The 18,985-nt window shown below is 40.4% G+C and overlaps 2 protein-coding genes across 4 annotated transcripts in view; one reads left to right on the forward strand and one right to left on the reverse strand.

Annotated features, from left to right (window-relative positions):
* The window catches only part of akap12 (A-kinase anchoring protein 12), a 102,791-nt gene extending 97,827 nt beyond the window's left edge, over window positions 1-4,964 (forward strand). For all 3 annotated transcript variants that reach the window (XM_033026142.1, XM_033026143.1, XM_033026144.1), the window contains one exon: window positions 3,681-4,964. The gene's annotated coding sequence lies outside the window, so the exon portion shown is untranslated. The remainder of the gene's footprint in view (window positions 1-3,680) is intronic.
* A 6,200-nt stretch (window positions 4,965-11,164) lies between these two features.
* The window catches only part of zbtb2 (zinc finger and BTB domain containing 2), a 30,246-nt gene continuing 22,425 nt past the window's right edge, over window positions 11,165-18,985 (reverse strand). The window contains exons 2-3 of the mRNA XM_033026145.1: window positions 16,682-16,863; window positions 11,165-15,477 (exon numbers count right to left, since the gene is read on the reverse strand). Of these exons, the coding sequence (XP_032882036.1) occupies window positions 14,088-15,477; window positions 16,682-16,854 (1,563 nt within the window). The 5' untranslated portion in view covers window positions 16,855-16,863 and the 3' untranslated portion in view covers window positions 11,165-14,087. The remainder of the gene's footprint in view (window positions 15,478-16,681; window positions 16,864-18,985) is intronic.

An 18,985-nucleotide genomic window follows, 5' to 3' on the forward strand; every position in this document is an offset into this window, starting at 1 on the left:
GTAAACCCTCATTATTATGGACCTCTCTATAAGGGATTTTGGTTAGAGCAGGCGGACCTACCGACCTTTCCACCAGGCCAGGCTGCCGCGCCACCCCTAGCTCGCACCGCCTTCCCGGCTTATTCCCGGCCATTCCTGCCATCGCCAACCTGCATTCCAGCTGCCCGCAGGCAACTACCAATGAGTTCGCTGATCCTCGCCTTCCCCGTGACCAGTAGCAGCCTGGATTCCAGGCCCAGTTCCAGACCTAGAACTTGAAGGATCTCAACCCAAAATGTCACCTATCCTATGTTCTCCAGAGATACTGCCAGATCTGCTGAGTTACTCCAGCACTCTGTCCTTTTGTGTATTAACCAGCACCAGCGGTTCTTTCTACTACTTGCACAATGATACTCTATCACCCGGTATCCCTTACTTGGTTAAAGCAATCAGCCATCCAACACACCCCAGGTCTGTTATAACGAGGGTTTACTGTACATTTGTTGGTGTGACAGAGTGAAGCTTCTATTTAAAATCTATTTGGATAATCTATTTTAGTGCTAAAGTCTGGATTATGTTTGGAAGAGTCGGAATTATACTCACAGATATAGGCCCTTCAGCCCAACACATCCATGCTGACCATGGTGCTCAATCTAATCGAGTTCCATTAGCTTGTATTTGGCCCATATCCTTTAAACCTTTCTCATCTACCGTATTTCCCGGCAATGAAGACGCACCTGCGTCAAAAACGCACCCCCATTTTGAGTTGCTAAATTTTGACAAAAGGCTGGCGGGACAGGATCAAGTGTTTTGTTTAGTCAAGGGGTCGGCAACCTTTTTGCATTTTTTTCCACCCATGTTTGTGAGCGCATGGCGGGCCACATCTATCGCCATAGTTAATAAATGGAGGTAATAATACATACTAACTAAATTAGTAATTAGTAACAATTCGTACTAATAATATAAATTAGTAATAATACATACTTATAATATAGTTTTCACATTTTTCAATTAGTTTTCTGCAGTTCCCAGATCCCTCGCGTCCCCAGGACTAGCTGCAGTTCCCAGGTTGCCTGCGAGTCCCGGGACTAGCTGCAGTTCCCAGGTCGCCTGCAAACCCCAGGTCCATCTGCAGTTCCGCTGTCCGGTCCCGGCACCCGCATGCAGCCACCCGAGCTACTGAGTGAGTTGCTGGCATGATCCCCGACCCCCTCCTTCTCAACGCACCGCCCTCCCCGCAACTTTACCCCTGGCGGCCCAGCCGTGCTAACCCGGGCCAGACTCCCTACACACTGCAGTAGGAACTCTTCTTCCTTCCCCCCCCCAGCAGTGCTGTCCTTTTACAGCCGCTGTACTGAGTGATAGCCAAGTCTATCTTTCTGGCTAACAATCTAACCTTTAGCCTCCAAGACGCAGGTAGATTTTCAGGCCATATTTTAGGGAATAAAATAGCGTCTTCATTGCCGAGAAATATGGTATGTACCTATTCAAATGCTTTTAATTGTTGAGTACTTGAACTTTTCATTGTTTGATTTGGCAGAAAGTTATATTGCTATAATTTTCAAATCTTACACCTGCTAGGTAGTCTTCACACCAAGTCATTGTCCCCTTAATATCACCTGCAGTTACCAAAATTGCTTATGTTTTTAGCTTTTTTTGGAATTTGGGCGTTGCTGGCGAGGCTAGCTTTTATTACCCTGAAGAAGGTGGCACTGAGCTGCCGCAGTCCTTCTGCTGGAAGTGCTTCCACTGTGCTTTTGAGGAGGGATTGCCAGAGTTTTGAATCGGAGCCGATAAAAAGATGGTTGATATTTTTGGAAAGGATGACGCAGAGGAGTACTAATGAAGTATCTATCTATCTACCTCTCTGCCTTAAAAATATCCACTGACTTGGCCTCCACAGCCTTCTATGGCAAACCTGCTATCCATGCCAGTATCTGCCCTTTAATGCCGTGGGCTCTCATCTTCCTTAACAGCCTTATGTGTGGCACCTTATCAAAGGCTTTCTGAAAATCAACATCTACTGACTCTCCTTTGTCTGTCCTGCTATTTACCTCTTCTAAGAATTTCCCGCAAATTTGATAAGCAAGACCTCCCCTTCACAAAGCTATGCTGACTACGGCCTATTTTATCGTGAACCTCCGTAATCTCATCCTTTATAATGGACTCTAAAATCTTACCAACCACCAAAGTCAGACTAACCGGACAATAGTTCCCACTATTCTGCCCTGATCACATTTTGTGCAGCGGGGTAATATTGGCAATTTTCCAATTATCTGGGACCACTCCTGACTCCTAAAATATCACGATCAATGCCCCCGCCCCAAATCTCTAAAGCCACCTCTTTCAGAACCCTAGGATGCAGTCCAGGTGACTTATCCACCTTCACAGCCTTTCAGCTTCCCAAGCAGTTTCTCCCTAGTAGCCACTCCACTAACTTCCATCCCGACTCTCTTGAATTTCAGGCATGTTGCTGGTGTCTTCTACTGTGAAGACTGATGCATAAAAGTAATTCAACTCCTTTGCCATGTCTTTATTCCACATTACCACTTCTCCATCATTCTCCAGCAGTCCAACCACAAGAGTCCACTCTTGCCTCTTCTCTTTATATAACTGAAGAAACTCTTTTATATTATTGGCTAGCTTACCTTCATATTTCATCTTTTCTCCCCGTATTGTCTTTTTAGTTACCATCTTGCTCATAAAGTTTCCAAATCCTCTGGCTTCCCACTAATCTTTGCTATGTTATACACCTTTTCTTTTAGTTTTATACTGTCCTTTTCTTCCCTTGTCAGCCACGGTTGCCTCTTTCTCCCCCTAGAATCTTTCTTCCTCTTTGGAATGAAAAGATCCTGCATCTTCCGAATAATTCCCAGAAATTCCTGCTAGAGAAGTTCCACCGTCATCCCTGCTAGGGTCCCCTTCCAGTCCACATCAGCATTTTCTCTATGCCTCCCCAATTCCTGCAGAAATGTCCAGCTCCTGCAAGCCCTTCCCAGTGGCTTTCGTTTCACTTCTGCCATCGGGAAAAAGGTATAGGAGCTGGAAAACTAATGTCCGGGTTCAGGAGCAGGTTCTTCCCAACCATTAAATACTATAACTTCCAACTAAGCTCTGAACTTCATAGACTTGGGGAGATTGTTTTTGTCTTTGCACTATTATTGTTTGTTTTTTTACATATACCAAACCTTTTTATTATGGTGTTTGCAGAGTACCATGTTTTCCATATCTGTTGTGCTGCTGCAAGTTAAGAATTTTTCTTCAGCTTTGGGGCATACGACAATAAAACACTTGACCCTAGTGTAGGAAGGAACTGCAGATGCAGGTTTACATCATAGACACAAAATGCTGGAGTAACTCAGAGGGACAGGCTCCGAGCAAAGGTCTTGACCCAAAACATCACCTTTCTCCAGAGATGCTGCCTGACCCGCTGACTTACTCCAACATTTTGTATCTATCTTCAGTGTAAACCAGCATCTGCAGTTCCTCCTTCCACAAGTTTTTCTCAGTTTGGAGCAAAATCATACTGACTTAAGTTTTCCTTTGCTTTCGAGTTGGTGTCAATTGTTAATTTGTCTTGGTTTTTGCATCTTGTGTAAATGTAGTATAAAGTCTGATCTGATGCAGCATTCAAGGTTGCTGTGACAATTGAATTGTGACTACTTTGTGAGACTAACATTTGCCTGTGAATGTATTTGCAGATTTCCAGACAATGGGAGAACTGAATGAGAAGCCAGGGAGACTCGGAGAATCTTGCTCTACTGTGACAAGACCAAGTACCACTGTCATGATGGTCCTGTTAATTGACAATCCTGAATCAATCCAAGAGCTTTACATACACTAATAATTATGTAACCTAATGTTTTTTGCTTTTAACCTGATCTGATGATAAATGCGACATGTGATGTTGAAGCACTGCTGCTTCTCCACGGCCTGCAGGTTCCATGTGGGGAAGGGAGTTGTAATCTGAGCATTCTGGGAATGGTTGCAGTATTTATTCACTAGATGAAAGACTCCTTTATAAATATTGCTTAATGTGAAACTTAATTCTGAAAATACTGGTATTCTCATTGGTTTGATTAGAACACTGTGGAATGGTTTTTAAGTCCCCTTTAAATTGTTTAGGGCTTGGTTCTTGATGCTTGCCCAAATATTCAAGTAGAACAAACCTCTTGACCTTGGATAAGAGTGAAATAGTCCTAAAGTGACACACATTGGCCAGAACTCAAAAGAGCCTGACCTGCATTGTGAGGGAGGGGCAACAAGATTTGTAAATCCCATGGAGAGGTAGTGTATTGTTCAGGTTTGACGAGCCATGCAATGTTTCTAAACCAAGGTTATAGTTTTACCAAATCTGTCACCAATACTCACAAAGATGACATACAGTTGCCTCTGGCTAGTTATTTGCAACTGTTGGATTGGAAGAATTGAAGTGGCGTTGTCTAAGGGAGTTGTATGTTGGCAAAGGCCAGGTGAAGATCCATTACACTGGGTTACTGGTTGAGGTTTGTTTGGTTTCCTATAACAACTTCCTATGATGTGCCTTGGTATTGCATACTATTAATGCTCAACACTTCATTGTATCATTATGGTTTTGATGTTTCCTGTATTTGTGAAGACCCCCCCCCAATAAATATGCTTCCTATTATTAAAGCAACTGGGAGCCGATTGTCCAGGTTGGAGAGTCCTTCCAGCTCACTTTCCTCTCCCATGATAAACCCACCGCCCGAGTGTTAACACATCACTGTCCAGTTCCTGTCTCGTGTTAGTGACATTTTTCAGTATGCCATTAGATTAACATGGCAATGACTGTACACAGATTCACCACATTTTATTAACCAGGGCAGGAGCCACAAAGAGCTGTTCTCATTAATACTGCTGTGCTTTTATAACTGAATGTGAAATTGATATTTGTACAAATTGTATTACCCATGTATCTAAGCCATATTGGAATACTTCTACAAATAAAGTAATATTAGCATTAACATTTTTGTGCTTGCCCGACTGAACATGGAATGGAGGTACATGAAACTGCAGACGCTGGAATCTGTAGCCAAGAAAGGAGGTGCTGGAGAAGCCCAGCAGGTCAGACAGTATTTGTGGGTTGGAAATAGGCAGTCAGCGTGTCAGGTATAGGTCCGGCATAGTGGTGCAGCAGTGGAGTTGCTGCATTACAGCGCCAGATACCCGGGTTCAATTCTGACTATGGGTGTGTCTGCACGGAGTTTGCACATTCTCCCCGTGACCGCGTGGGGTTTTCTCCGGGTGCTCCGGTTTCCTCCCACACTTCAGACGTACCCATTCTGTAGTGTAAATTGTCCCTAGTGTGTAGGATAGTGCTAGTGTACGGGGTGATCGCTGGTCGGTGCGAAATTGGTGGGCTGAAGAGCCCATTTCCATCCTGTATAAAGACAAAAGGTAGAGAACCACCATCTAGACTGAAATGGACACTGAAATAGAGAGAAATGGACACTAAGGAGGTGGAGGGGATGGGCCAAGAGCTAACAAGTGATCAGTGGATACAGGTGAGAAAGGGTCGATTGGCAGATGTCAGGTGGGGAGGGAAGGATGAAAATAGTCACTGAGGCTGAGAGGTGATGGGGTGGAGATTCTACAATCAGATGGAAAAGCAAAGTAAAGAATGGAACTGAATGCGAAATGTGGCCAATGGGAACAATCAAAGGGCTGGGCAGTACTAGGATTGTGGAAGGAACGTGTAGGTGACGAGTAGATGATGAATGGGGAAAGGGAAACGGTGAAAGGGTGTAAGTTGGGAAGAAAAGGGTGGGAGTGGCCTGAAATTGGTGAATTCAATGGGTTGTAGACATGGCAGATTGAGGCACTGTTTATCTTGTTTGTGTAAGGGCTCACCTTGGCAGTGGAGGCCAGTGACCATATTTGGTGTGGGAATGGGTAGACATTTAAAATGGTTGGCAATTGTGAGATCCAGAGAGCAACAGCAGATGGAGCACTGGTGCTTGGCAAAGTAATCTGCATTTGTAATTGGAGGCCACATCCAGAGCACCAATGCAAGTGGAGCTTGGAAGAGGTGCAGGTGAATCTGGTCTCTCCTGGAAGGAATGTTTAGGTCCCTGACTGGAGGTTAGGGAAGAGGTATGAGGATGGGTGATATACTTATGATTGCAGGCAAAAGTGCCTGGGGACAGAGAGGCTTGGATGGGAAATGGTGAGCAAACCAGGGAATTACAGAAAAAGTGGTCCCTCCGGAAAGCAGGTGGGAAGGGGAAGATATAACCAGGAGTAGGATCATGATGTAGCTGGTAGAAATATCAAAGAATAATCTGATGGATGTGGAGAGTGGCAGGGAGAAAGGTCTGGGGGCAGGTGGGGTGAGAGCAGAAGTACAGGGTATAGGGAACATACGAGTGATGGCTTGGATATTTGGGGGAGGGGTGGGTGGGGAAAAAGCTGCATTTCCTGAAAAAGGACATTTTGAGTAGTGATAACAGCCTCATCTCGAAGACTGAGGCGGCGGAGATGTAGAAAACAGAAAGGGATTGCATCCTTGTGATGGAGACTTAAGAAAGGCGAGAGGTGTTCAAAATGATCCAAGTAAATTTGAGGGCAGATTAGGGGTGAAGCTGATGAAAGTTAGTTCTGCACTGGTGCAGAAGGCAGCATCAATGCAGTCATCAGTATAGCTGATAAAGAGATGGGGAGTTATCCTGGAGTTGACTTGGGACAATGATTACTCCATGGAACCAAAAAAGAGGCAGACATAACTAGGACCCATGCAAGTGCTTATGAATACATCTTTGATTTATATGAAGTGGGAGGATTCAAAAGTGAAACTGTTATGGATGAGAAGTTCCACCAGATAAAGGAGTGTTAGCAGAGGGGAACTGGTTGGATCTATGTTGCAGAAATAAGCAGAGGACACTGGCATTAGTCCTTGTGCCAATCCACAGGTTGCAACTTGTAACAAAAAATCAATCCATCCCAATGTTTTCTGTTACCAATTTATCCATGCATTTCAATACACCTGCATTGTGAACTCTTTTGCAGATTTTTTTTCAGTGCCTTCTATAAATCAAAATGTACTACATTACTAGTTTCCACTTTATCCACCCTGCTCGTGTTCAGAAAATTCTAATTTTGTAAAATAGGATTTCCTTTTCATAACTACAATGATTCTGACTTCTTGACTGTGTACATGATTTTTTAGAAGTTCTCTTCATACTTAATGATCTCCTTAAAGATCTGTCGTGCTATCTGGACCAGTTTCCTTATTTTTATGAAGAGGAAATTTTCCAATTTGGTGTTCTCTGGTTACTGAGCTCTGAACAATTCAGAAATTTGAACATCTAATAATTCTCTAAGAATAACCACTGACTCTGCATCCCGTCAAAAAAACTAAACTTAGAAATGAACACTAATCTGGATGGCCTAATCAATGTGTTGAGGAATTAGCTTTTAGAACAAACATTTCAACTCATCCAGCCATCTTAAGGATTCGACTGCTTTTACATTTTTTCTTATTCTTCCTACGTTTCACCTCATTTTGTTATTTATTCCTCAATTTACAGATGTTTGATTTCTGAATTTGTAATAATACCTTTTAATGTTTTCAGGTAGTGACTGATTCTCTTTTGTTATAATAGCGTGACACACTGTCTCAGAGGAATACATGATCAAACACTCCAAGAACACATGGAGGAATGGCTGAGGTGTGGGTTGTAAACCCCGCACTCCCTCAGCATTCAAATTCTTGAACAAACTTTTTTTTTTACTTCTGTGCTACAAAAAACCTTTAATCTGTGGGCTGTTGTTTCAGGGTTAGACCAAGGGTCATGGTTTCAGATGAAATATTCCTTTAGGTAGTTTGTCTCTTATTGCGTAGTCAAATTTAGAGCAAAAAGAGGACGTTATACCAAACAGTTTATTTAGATTGATGTTATCATCTTTATGCATGTGTGGTGAGATTACCACTAAAAATAAAATTGATCCAATTCCAAAGGCTAGTGATTTTATTTTAACATTATTGGGATCTGGGTGTTGCCAGTGGGCCACTGTCTTGAACTGCTTCAGTCCTTCTGGTAAACATATTCTAAATGTGCTTTTGAGTAATACTTTCAAGGTTTAGACCCAAGAACAATGAAAGGCTGAGAAAAGAGTCTGTCATATAGCATGGAAATGGGCCCTTCAGCCCAACTCATTCAGCATTCAGCCCAAGTCTACTCCACCATTCAATCATGGTTGAATTATCTCTCCCTCCTAACCCCATTCTCCTGCCTTACCCCCATAACCTGACACATATCCATCTATGCTACTGACAATTGTCTGCATTTGGCCCATATCCCTCTAAACCTTTCCATTGCACGTTCCTGGCCAAATGGATTTTAAATGTTGCTATTGCACCTGCCGCAACTACTTCCTTTGGTAGCTTGTTTCATATACATATCCACCTATTAACTTGAAAAAAGACCATGTGCGTTCATCATAGATGCTGTTTCACCCGCTGAGTTTCTCCAGCATTTTTGTCTACCTTTGATTTTCCAGCATCTGCAGTTCCTTCTTAAACATGTGCATCTCTGCCATTTGCAATTTTTATAATCCTCTATAAGATCACTGCTCAATCTCCTATGATACAAGAAATTAAGTCGTAGCCGGCCCAATCGCTCCCTAGAAAATAGGTGCAGGAGTAGGCCATTCGGCCCATCGAGCCAGCACCACCATTCAATGTGATCATGGCTGATCATCCCCAATCAGTACCCCATTCCTGCCTTCTCCCCATATCCCCTGACTCCACTATTTTTAAGAGGCCTATCTAGCTCTCTCTTGAAAGCATCCAGAGAACCTGCCTCCACCGCCCTCTGAGGCAGAGAATTCCACAGACTCACCACTCTCTGTGAGAAAAAGTGTTTCCTCGTCTCCGATCTAAATGGCTTACTCCTTATTCTTAAACTCTGGCCCCTGGTTCTGTCTCCCCCAACATCGGGAACATGTTTCCTGCCTCTAGCGTGTCCAAGCCCTTAACAATCTTGTCCTGGTAATATCCTTATCAATCATTTCTGCACCATTTTCAGCTTAATGGCAGTATTACTACAGCAGCGTGATTGAAACTAAATAGAATACTCCAAGTACAGCATATTCCAAATACAATTGCAATGTAACGTCCCAATTTCTTTACTCAACAACCTTATTGCTGAAGGCCAACAAAGCAAAAGCTGTCTTTGCCACCATCTCCATCTGTATTGCCACTTTTGGGAGACTATGTAACTCCTCTATTGGGCCCCTCTACTCTACAAACACTGCCCAGGCCCCCCACCGCGATAGGTTTCCAGGTTGGGATTCAGATGATGGTGTTCCAATGTGCCTATTTCCATTGTCCTTTTTAGTGCCACGCAGTTGGAGTTGCGCTGGCAAGGAGCTGCATTTCCATTTGCTGAGGAGCTGTAAATGGAATTAATCATTATACAATCATAGCAAATATTCTCACTTCCATCCTTGTATTGAAAAGCAGCTGAAGATAATTGAGTCCAGCATACTATCAAAAGGAACTACTGTGATGCTGAGGACAATTTCCCTCCCACAACCATTTGCCTTTGAGAGGTATGACCCTACAACTCCTACATTTTCCTTTTGTGCAGACTTTTGTTTTACCAGGACAAGTAATTTCCTTTCCATTGATAAGAAAGTTTTAGGGGGAATATGGGCCATGCATGGGATTAGAGTAGATGGGGAATCTTGGTTGGCACAGGCAAGTTGGACCAAAGGGCCTGTTTCTGTGCTGTATGGCTCTATGGTTCCTTGATGCCGTGCAGTCAAATACTGCCATCATGCCACACAGAAATTACAGATCATCACTTCCTTATTTTAATTAAATCCTATTCTAATTCCATTTTATCCTCCCCACTTTTCCATCACTACCCCATGATGTTAACACTCACCTACAAATTAGGTGTAACTTATATTGGCCAATTGAATACCAATCCACCCGTCAATGGAATGTAGAAGAAATAAAACTATTTGGAAGAAACTCATGAAGTCACAGCGAGAGTGTGTGAACTCTACAGAAAGCACAACATTGGCATATAGACGTAGAGAAGTATACAGCGCATTAGTCGACACTACTAACATGCAGACTGATGGCCTTTGAGAATAGCATATTAAGAAATGAATAGCTGACCATCCTATGTCAGGAATTTTTTTACATTTGGTCTGGATTAATAACTTTCAGTATTAAATAAAAGATGGGGATAGAGGAATTTTAATTATAGCAGGAGAGTTAGGTAAAACTAGGTAAAGTGCACAACTGCACTAGAGATACAGTAACTAGCCCGTGTACAGTGGGACTTTGAATTTTCCCCAGACTTCATCTTTCTCCCATCACAATGGATGGAAACACGGTAAAATCTCTGGACCAGCAAAAGAGTGTATTATTGTTCCAAAAAGAGTTTGAATTGAACTACCATCAGATGGGGGAATTAATCTGGGATAAAGTTAATCTCTTCAATGATGAACATGGAAGAACAGGATTGTCACTGAAACCATTCTGGCTCACAACTTCGCTCAGGGTTGGAGAACTGCTGTCCTTACACAGTCCAGTCTATATTTAATTCCACACCCAGCATTAAACTGCTCTCTATTCAGTCAGCCACTCGGCTTAGGGCGTGTAAGTAATTGTTGACATTTGGTCACTCGCACCTCACATGAACATATAAATTAAGAACATTTTCTCAGGGTACCTTCAGAATCAGAAGACACTAAGAATCAATAAGAAACCATCTGGATAATGCAAGCTAATAATCATTAGAGAGGAGTAGGTAGCTTAATACCAGAACCATGTTTTTAATTTACAAAACTGACTTGAATTAAAATTTGCAGATGATTACAAGCGTGTTGCAAGTTATGAGGGAGCTCAATTAGAAACAGCTGACCATGTAGGCAGACAACAAAAAATAATAGAGGGAAAGGAAAGGCAAGAACAGCAATGTTAGATAAAAATTACATAAGATTCAGTGTTTCACATGTTCACCCTTATTTCTCCAGATTGAATACTGTGTCCAGTTCACTTATGGTGTGTGTTTGAATCTTTCTGGATGAACAGATGAGACTTACCTGTAATTATCTGTAATTTTGAAATCTCATTACAACCAATGCTTATTTCAATCTATAATTTGTACAAAATACTGCACAAAGATTTCACTGAGACAGTACAAAGTTTCCAGTTCCTACCAAGCTCGTTTTATTCAAGTCTTTGGTATTGGCAGCGTTATATTACACATTATACAGTTATTAACTAACAAAGATTTTGATATAACGGTAATGTGGCATGGATCAAGACGTACAAATGTGGTATGAATTAAATTTGGATATCTGGAACTAAACACAAAATGCTAACTCAGAAAAATAAAGTAAGGCAGAAGCTTAGCACTGACTTAGTTAACAAAGCACACAAACATTTCAATTAAACATCACTGCATACAGTATGGATATCCACCATGTGTGTATGCTTTGTTAAATAAGTCCCCCAACTGTGCAGATGAATGGCCAGCTTCTGAGCAGCATCTTAATTAAAAGTTACAGAAAGGCAACACAGTACAATGTATTTAAAAATCTCACCAATGTTAGCAAGGGGCGCTACTGTAGGTGATGTCACAGAAAACAGTGCTCTTAATTTCTTCAATTTATAAGTCAAGTGAAGTTCAACTTCATTAATATAAACATATTTGAAATTGCGATCAAAACATTTTAAAAAACCCATTTTGAACCAAAATGTTTATGCCCCCAATCCTCAGTTTGTTTTGGTTAAAGTAACTACAATGCATTATTTATTATTACTACAATAAAGGAATGTCTCTTCTCACCCAGGACTTCTTTACAAGTTTGAACTGCATTATATTTCCCTCTTGAAACATGCTTCACAAAATACTGACTTTCTTTTTAAAATCTACATTTTATTTGAATCATAATTAATGCAAATTATATTTTTAACAATGAACGTCATTTTTATGCTTGAGTATTTTAAGGCAGTTTAACTTTTTTTATTATTCAAATGTGAATCCTATCATAATGTCCATATAAAACTTGTAAACAACCAAACAATTTACATACATTATTTCCTAGAATTTAATCCATGTTTTTTTTAGGAATTTATATTTGCAAGTAATACCTTGATATATATACATATGTGTACATATGTATGTATGAAGGCTTACTGAGCAATATAAAGTGGTTAAATGACTGCAAAATAAATGCTCAAACTATAATAAACAGCAACAAAATATCTTGGGGTTTGATTACAAATTTGCATGTAACAGTATTAAATGTACCAGTCTAATTACCTTATAATCAAGTTGGAAAATTAATGCTTGATAATTCTAATTAATCCATCTAGTGGTTTTCATTTCACCTCTACAGTAAGGGCAATTTACTAAAAATGATTGCAACCAGTACTGTACTGAATGAAGTTACCTTCTCATACGTTAATCAACAAATAAAAATAAGCTAAATGGAGTAAGTCAATCATTAGAAGCATAATTCTGCACAACTGGACGCACGAAGACATTAAGAAAATGCAATTGTGGAAAATCTCTTCTTATCCACATTAATGTTTTGCACACAGTACTTTGTGGGCGTAAAATACATTTTTCTTATACTGCTTATACAATATCTACCAGAGAGATGTGTTGGTTTTCGGTATATGTGCACAGCTGAAAAATATTTCGAATAATAAACCAAGTAAGTTAATTTTTGCAGTAACCACCCTGCGTTTCCTCCAGACAGCAATTCCAATCTACCTTAGTTAATCCAGAATTTGAAAGGATAGATATTATTCAGTGTGCTGTTCCTCAGCTTATTTTTTCCTAATAATTATCTCTAAAAATGTATAAAGACAGACAACACAGAATAAATAATGCATCTACTATTTCTGTAAAACAAGTTACAAATACTACTACTGTATTTTGAAGTCAGCATGCATAGATGTTTTAAGTCTTCCCCACCCCCCCCCCCCTCCACCCCACCTTGAAAGCAGATTACACAGACATATTGAAGAGCAAATCGTAAATAAGTGAGGTAAGTAATATTCAGAATTACACTGAACATAGTTTAAAAACAAGATTATACAAGTGAATAGGGACAAATGTGGAGCACCAGAGCACATTTTTGTTCTATCACACTGGAAAATAGCCTTGAATATCTAAAACAAAAGCTCCTTTTCCGTAAGTGAGTAATTTATTTAATACCATATTGAACAAGTTTTATTTAGGAAATACTGTTCATATGTACGATTCATTAATTAGCAGGGCATTTCAGTAATTACAGATTGCAGTGATACCTTTTGAAATAAAATAATTTTGGTATTTCACACCTCTAGGATCATGCTTTTCCTTTACAAAGATGGACTGAATGTTTGACTTTTGACTGAGTTAGTCATGTGAAGTTCCAGCTCAGGGCAAAACTAACATTCTGGATTCATAATTGATTCAAGAATGCCATCGCCTTGTTATGCATTTTTGTAATTTGTTACTTGAATCAACAGATAGGTGTACCTGGTAATCGGCTGATCATTAGAGAAGGACATTTATCAACAGTTCTTGCATCTCTTGACAAACAGGAAGGAGTATTTTCTTAATCACAATGGCAATCACCAATGTTTCATTAAACTGTCCCTTTTAATTTGAGTACACATCTAAAAGACTCAGTAGGAGAATGCACACTTTTGAGTGCTTTGTTGGGTAAAATACCTCTGTAGAGCATAAAGATTTATCGATTTGGGACATTGTAATTTCATTTCCCGTTCGATCCACAAGGGGATGTGCACATCAGGCAATGCCAATAAAAAAGAACAATGCACAGCTTCTTTCAGCCACAGCATAAACACTCCTGAATCTGGTCCCAAAGCAGCTCATGATTGACATGGGCTAATGTGAACTCTAGTGCAACATAGTACATGGTACTGCACATTATGCCACCAGGATTTTCATTTTAAGTCACAATATCAGCGAATAATGAATAATGACATACTTTTGCCAGAAAAGAAAGCCGAAAACTAATTTAGAAAATAAACTATATCTAATAACTAATAATTTTGAATTGTACATTATAAGAAATGCTTTGAAAGGAGATAAAATGAACAGTTGTCATTCCACTAAAACAGCCTGACCATCCTCCACATTATGCACTGTCTCTGACAATGACTGATTTGTTTCTGTCATTTCACAAGCCTCTGAAGAGCCCTCCCCTTGCACTGCTGGTTGGCCTTCCATCAAAACAAAGGTATCAGAGTTCTCGTTTTGGCATTGATGCCGAACAGCTTCACTAGCATTTGAAAAGCTTTTGTCACAAAGATTGCACTTGTATGATTGATTTGACTGGTTTGTTGCTAGGTACACTGGATCCATTAGTGACTGGCTAGTTTCTTCTGAGGAGCCTTCAGTGAGCATTGCTTGCTTATTATCTACCATCAGAAAGGTATCGGAGTTCTGGTTAAGGCACACATGCCTGGCAGCCTGGTTGGCCCTACAGAATGTTTTATCACAGGTACTACATTTGTACGGTTTGCCTGTGTGAATATACATATGCTCTCTCCAGTGACTTTTCTGGATGAATTTACGGCCACAGATAGAGCACTCATACTTTCGCCTTTTTACCTCCCTATCTTGATCCCCTAACTCTAAGTTGTCAATGTCCGCAATGTCTGATGGAGGTGGTGTTTCTGCTTGCAGTTGGCTATCTGCCATTGGCGAATCATTCTTCTGTTGTAGTTCCCCATCGCTAATTACTTCTGCTTCAGGTATTTCCTCAACTTCTTTTGTAGGTTTCCCAGACTCGACCAATTGCCTCAGCACATTCATTCCAGCTTGGTTGGTAACAGGAAGTGACATGCCTGTATGGAGCTGCAGGTGCTCACGTAGGCTGCTTCGTAAAGTAAACCTTCTGCCACAAAGATGACAAACATAAAACTTCGGAAAACCACTATTCCTCTTCATAATACTGGGCTTAACGTGTGCTACTGCATGTATTCCAGGTTGTCCATCCAATAGCGGAATATTCTCGAGGCGTTCTTCAACAGTTTGAGGACCAGACGGAGAAACCAATCCTAATGGTGTTCCAGATGACTGCCCAATATGCAGAGAGGGCTGTAGAATTTGAGCACTTTGGGAATGCTGCTGCCCAACGTCTGAACTTCGTTCTTGTTCTATCCGAGAAGGATGTGTGTGTGACCTGGGCTCTCGCCCAGACTTTTCTGCAGCTGACGATAACCTACTTGGGGGTGAAGTTTGATTGTCCGCAATCTGAATGCCATACAGCGAAGATGTCCAAGCAAAAACTTGATCAGGGCGAGGAATGGCTCCATGGCTGGCTAAGCTGGCTTCTTGAACTAGTGGATATGCATGCAGGAATTTAATTCCCTGCTCAAGACGAACAGGATCAATAATCTGGGGAGCCATCTTTCCCGTGTACATTAAATGAAGGAGGTAGCTAAAAATATCTGGCTGAATATCCGTTGGCTTCAGTCGGACACAATCACTGTGAAAAAATATTAAAATGTTTACAAATATTAAACAATCCAATTGTTTCTTTAAGTTTTCTTAAGAAGTGTAACATACTTAGGATGTCAATACATAACAACATTCTGTATCTACCAAATCGAAGAGAAATAATAGAATTTGATTCATGATTAATCGATTATACCAAAACACCATTTACAAAACTTTTTTAAAATATTGAAAATAATGTGAATTAATCAGAACAGCAACACAAATCACGTGGTATAATGAGATAGACTATGTGAGTGGAACAAGCTAAAAGAAACATTATTAATGCTTCTAATTTCAGTTTAAAGTGAGGTGAGAAAGATTCAAATACATATCTTTGTCCTGGAAGATAATCGAATGTTTTGCCACATGAAATACATATACATATTTTGGGTGAGAATTTCTTTAAAATGCTTCAAGCAGAAGAGGGTAAAGTGAAATTATTTGATGGCTCTAATAAAGAGCCAATGGATTAAATGGTTTTATACACATTGAATGACTCCAAATTTTTGAATACCAAATGAATAGAAAATAAACAAAAAAATATCCATAAAACAGTCATTTTAAAGTTAGTCTGTGGAAACAATAAAATGTAGGTGCTAGTTTCTACTAAAGATTGACACAAAGTGCTGGAGTAACTCAGTAGTTTAGGCAGCAGCTCTGGAAAAAAAAAGGACAGGTGACTTTTCGGGTCGAGACCCTTCTTCAGACTGTCCGAGAACTTGCGTCTGGCCTTAACAAGGTAGAGGTCAACCCGCCGGACTTTAACAGCACCTACCTTGTCAGCGGGTTTGATGATAATGTCAAGATTGTTGTAAAGTGTGCGGAGGGCCTGGCGTTCAAAAGAGGTAAGGATTATTGTAGGTAAAGGAATTAGAAAAGTCAAGACGGTTGATGTTTCACCGGCAGTTAGAGATAAAACCTTCCAGAGAAGGTAGATGGCCGTCCGAGCTGTTAAGTGTTCTGTAAACAGAGTACACCCTTGAAACTGCAGGTGAGGAGGAAAGCTGTTGCGTTGCTGGTTACTTTCTGACGTCAAAATATCTTAAAACATTGTATGTGCTCTTTACGTGTTTGGAGCATTCTTGTATTGGAAAAGGGGCGTATAAGATGGGAGAAAAAAAGTGTCTGTATAAATTACAACACGTACTACATTCTTAATTTTCTGCAATTTAACATCTTGATGCAAGCATTACCTGGTTTGATGAATAAAAAGCATTTTGAAGTAATTGGAGAAAGAAGCAAGGACTGCTTTATGAGCCTTGAAATAGACATCACCTATAGCCACCGTGCAGTCACAAAGAAAGCCAAACTCCCGCTGGGCATTAAGTTGTTGTAACAGAATTAAACCATGGTTAGCTAGTTCCATGTTTAGAATCTAGGGGGAGGTAGAAGAAAGGAAACTGTATTAAAGACAAGTTAGGAGTCAACTGAACAGATAAACAAATGATCAAGTACTGTAACTATACATTTAATAATAGAACAATTTAACTATTAACTATTTAAATTCTATTGAGTACTGTCGAAATCACATATGAAGTATTGTGCAGAGTTTATTGTCTCAGAATTTTAGAGGCGTCTTATGGGTCTAAGTCAAGTAGAATGGAGTGAACTTTACAGAGATTCACCACCAGTAAATACCCATTCAATATCTTGTGTTGTTCATACCAGGAGGTAAGTGTTTTATGGTTTATTACATAATTACATTTGCAAACACAGTCTGGTATGGAGAATGCATTAATTAAATGGGCATAAAATAAAATAGTGGTAAAATAGGGAAAATTAAAGGTGGAAGTAATGGATCCACCGTGAAATTTATTACTTATGGCTGTTTTTATGGGCATGGGTTGAATCAAATCAAGCTCATGGCATCAATAAATTCTAGATCAACAGCATGCATCTTATAAACAGCAAATAATGTAGCGCTAATAAATCATCAATCACATAGCTATGGTAGTTCGAGATGCCGAACTCAATTTTGTCACAATTTAATCATGTTTTTATATAATTGGTAAGAGAAAACATATTACATAGTTACATAGTGGTGTGCCTTTAGTAATGAAAGACAAAGCTTAAATATTCTTCCTCTAATACCCAGTACAAATTAACTATATTTGGGAAAAAAAGTTAGTTCAAATGTTTATTCTTCTTTCCTTTAAGTAAAACCGTTTTCATGATTATAAGAACTTTGTATTTTTATAATTATAAGATTCCCCCCCCCCTTCCTTACAATAATAGATTCCTAACAATCCTTACTCAAGTCTGGCCACCTGAAGCATGTCTGATACAGTCAGGTCATGAATTCAAGCCCAAGATTGGGTTGGATTTAAATCTTACCCAAGTAGGTTTCTAACCCCATTTATCCAATCATGTATGTTACACTTCAAGTACACACACATGCGTTTTTAATACTGCAAGTAAGCATTTAGCTACAGCTGGCAGTGAAGAAAGCAAATGGCATATTGACCTTCATAGCAAGAGGATCTGAGTATAGGAGCAAGGAGGTCCTACAGCAGTTGTGCAGGGCCCAGGTGAGACCACACCTGGAGTGTGGACTGCGGAGCTTCTAGCCGCGGGCGCTGACTTTAACATCGCGGAGGCCTGGGATCTTTTGCTGTGGATCGCCAGTGTTGGAGCTCCGTCCAGCTCGGCCTGTGGATTTCGGAAGCCGCGGTCTCCGGTATGAAGCGGCCGATTCGGAAACTCCAAGCCGCAGAGTGTGTTGCGATCCGTTCTGACGCCGGAGTTTCGATCATCCTGGCGAGAGGGCCTGTACATCGGACCGTCCGTAGCGGCGACTGCGGAGAGTTCAAGGCCCCGACCACGAGTGAACAAAGAGGAAGATGACTGAACTTTATTGCCATCCATCAAAGTGAAAGACGTTGAATCTGCTGTGGTGGATGTTTATGTTAAATTCAATTGTGTATTGTATTCTTTTTACTCGTATGACTATATGGTAAGTCAAATTTCACTGTACCAATTGGTGCATGTGACTATAAATGTGAACTTGAACCTGAGTACTGTGTGCCGTTTTGAGGAAGGACATGCTTGCTATTGAGAGAGTGCAGCGTTGTTTCACCAGGTTAATTCCCGGACTGACATATGATGAAAAAATGGGTGGACTGGACATATTCACTGAAATTTAGAAGGATGAGATGGGATCTTATAGAATCATATAAAATTCTTAGGGGATTGGCCAGGCTAGATGCAGGAAAAATGTTCCTGAGTACAGAACCAGCGGTCACAGTTTAAGAATAAGGGGTAGGCCATTTAGGACTGAGATGAGGAAAAACATTTTCACCCAGAGAGTTGTGAATCTGTGGAATTCTCTGCCACAGAGGGCAGTGGAGGCCAATTCACTGGATGTTTTCAAGCGAGAGTTAAGGTTTCAAGGTCAGTTTATTGTCAGATGTACCAATTAAGGACCGTGAAATTCAGATTGCCATGCAGTCATACCAATAAAAAGCAACAAGACACCCAAATACATTTTTAACATGAAC

This window comes from Amblyraja radiata, chromosome 8 (genome assembly GCF_010909765.2).
Source record: "Amblyraja radiata isolate CabotCenter1 chromosome 8, sAmbRad1.1.pri, whole genome shotgun sequence".
In the NCBI taxonomy this organism is placed as follows: Eukaryota; Metazoa; Chordata; class Chondrichthyes; order Rajiformes; family Rajidae; genus Amblyraja; species Amblyraja radiata.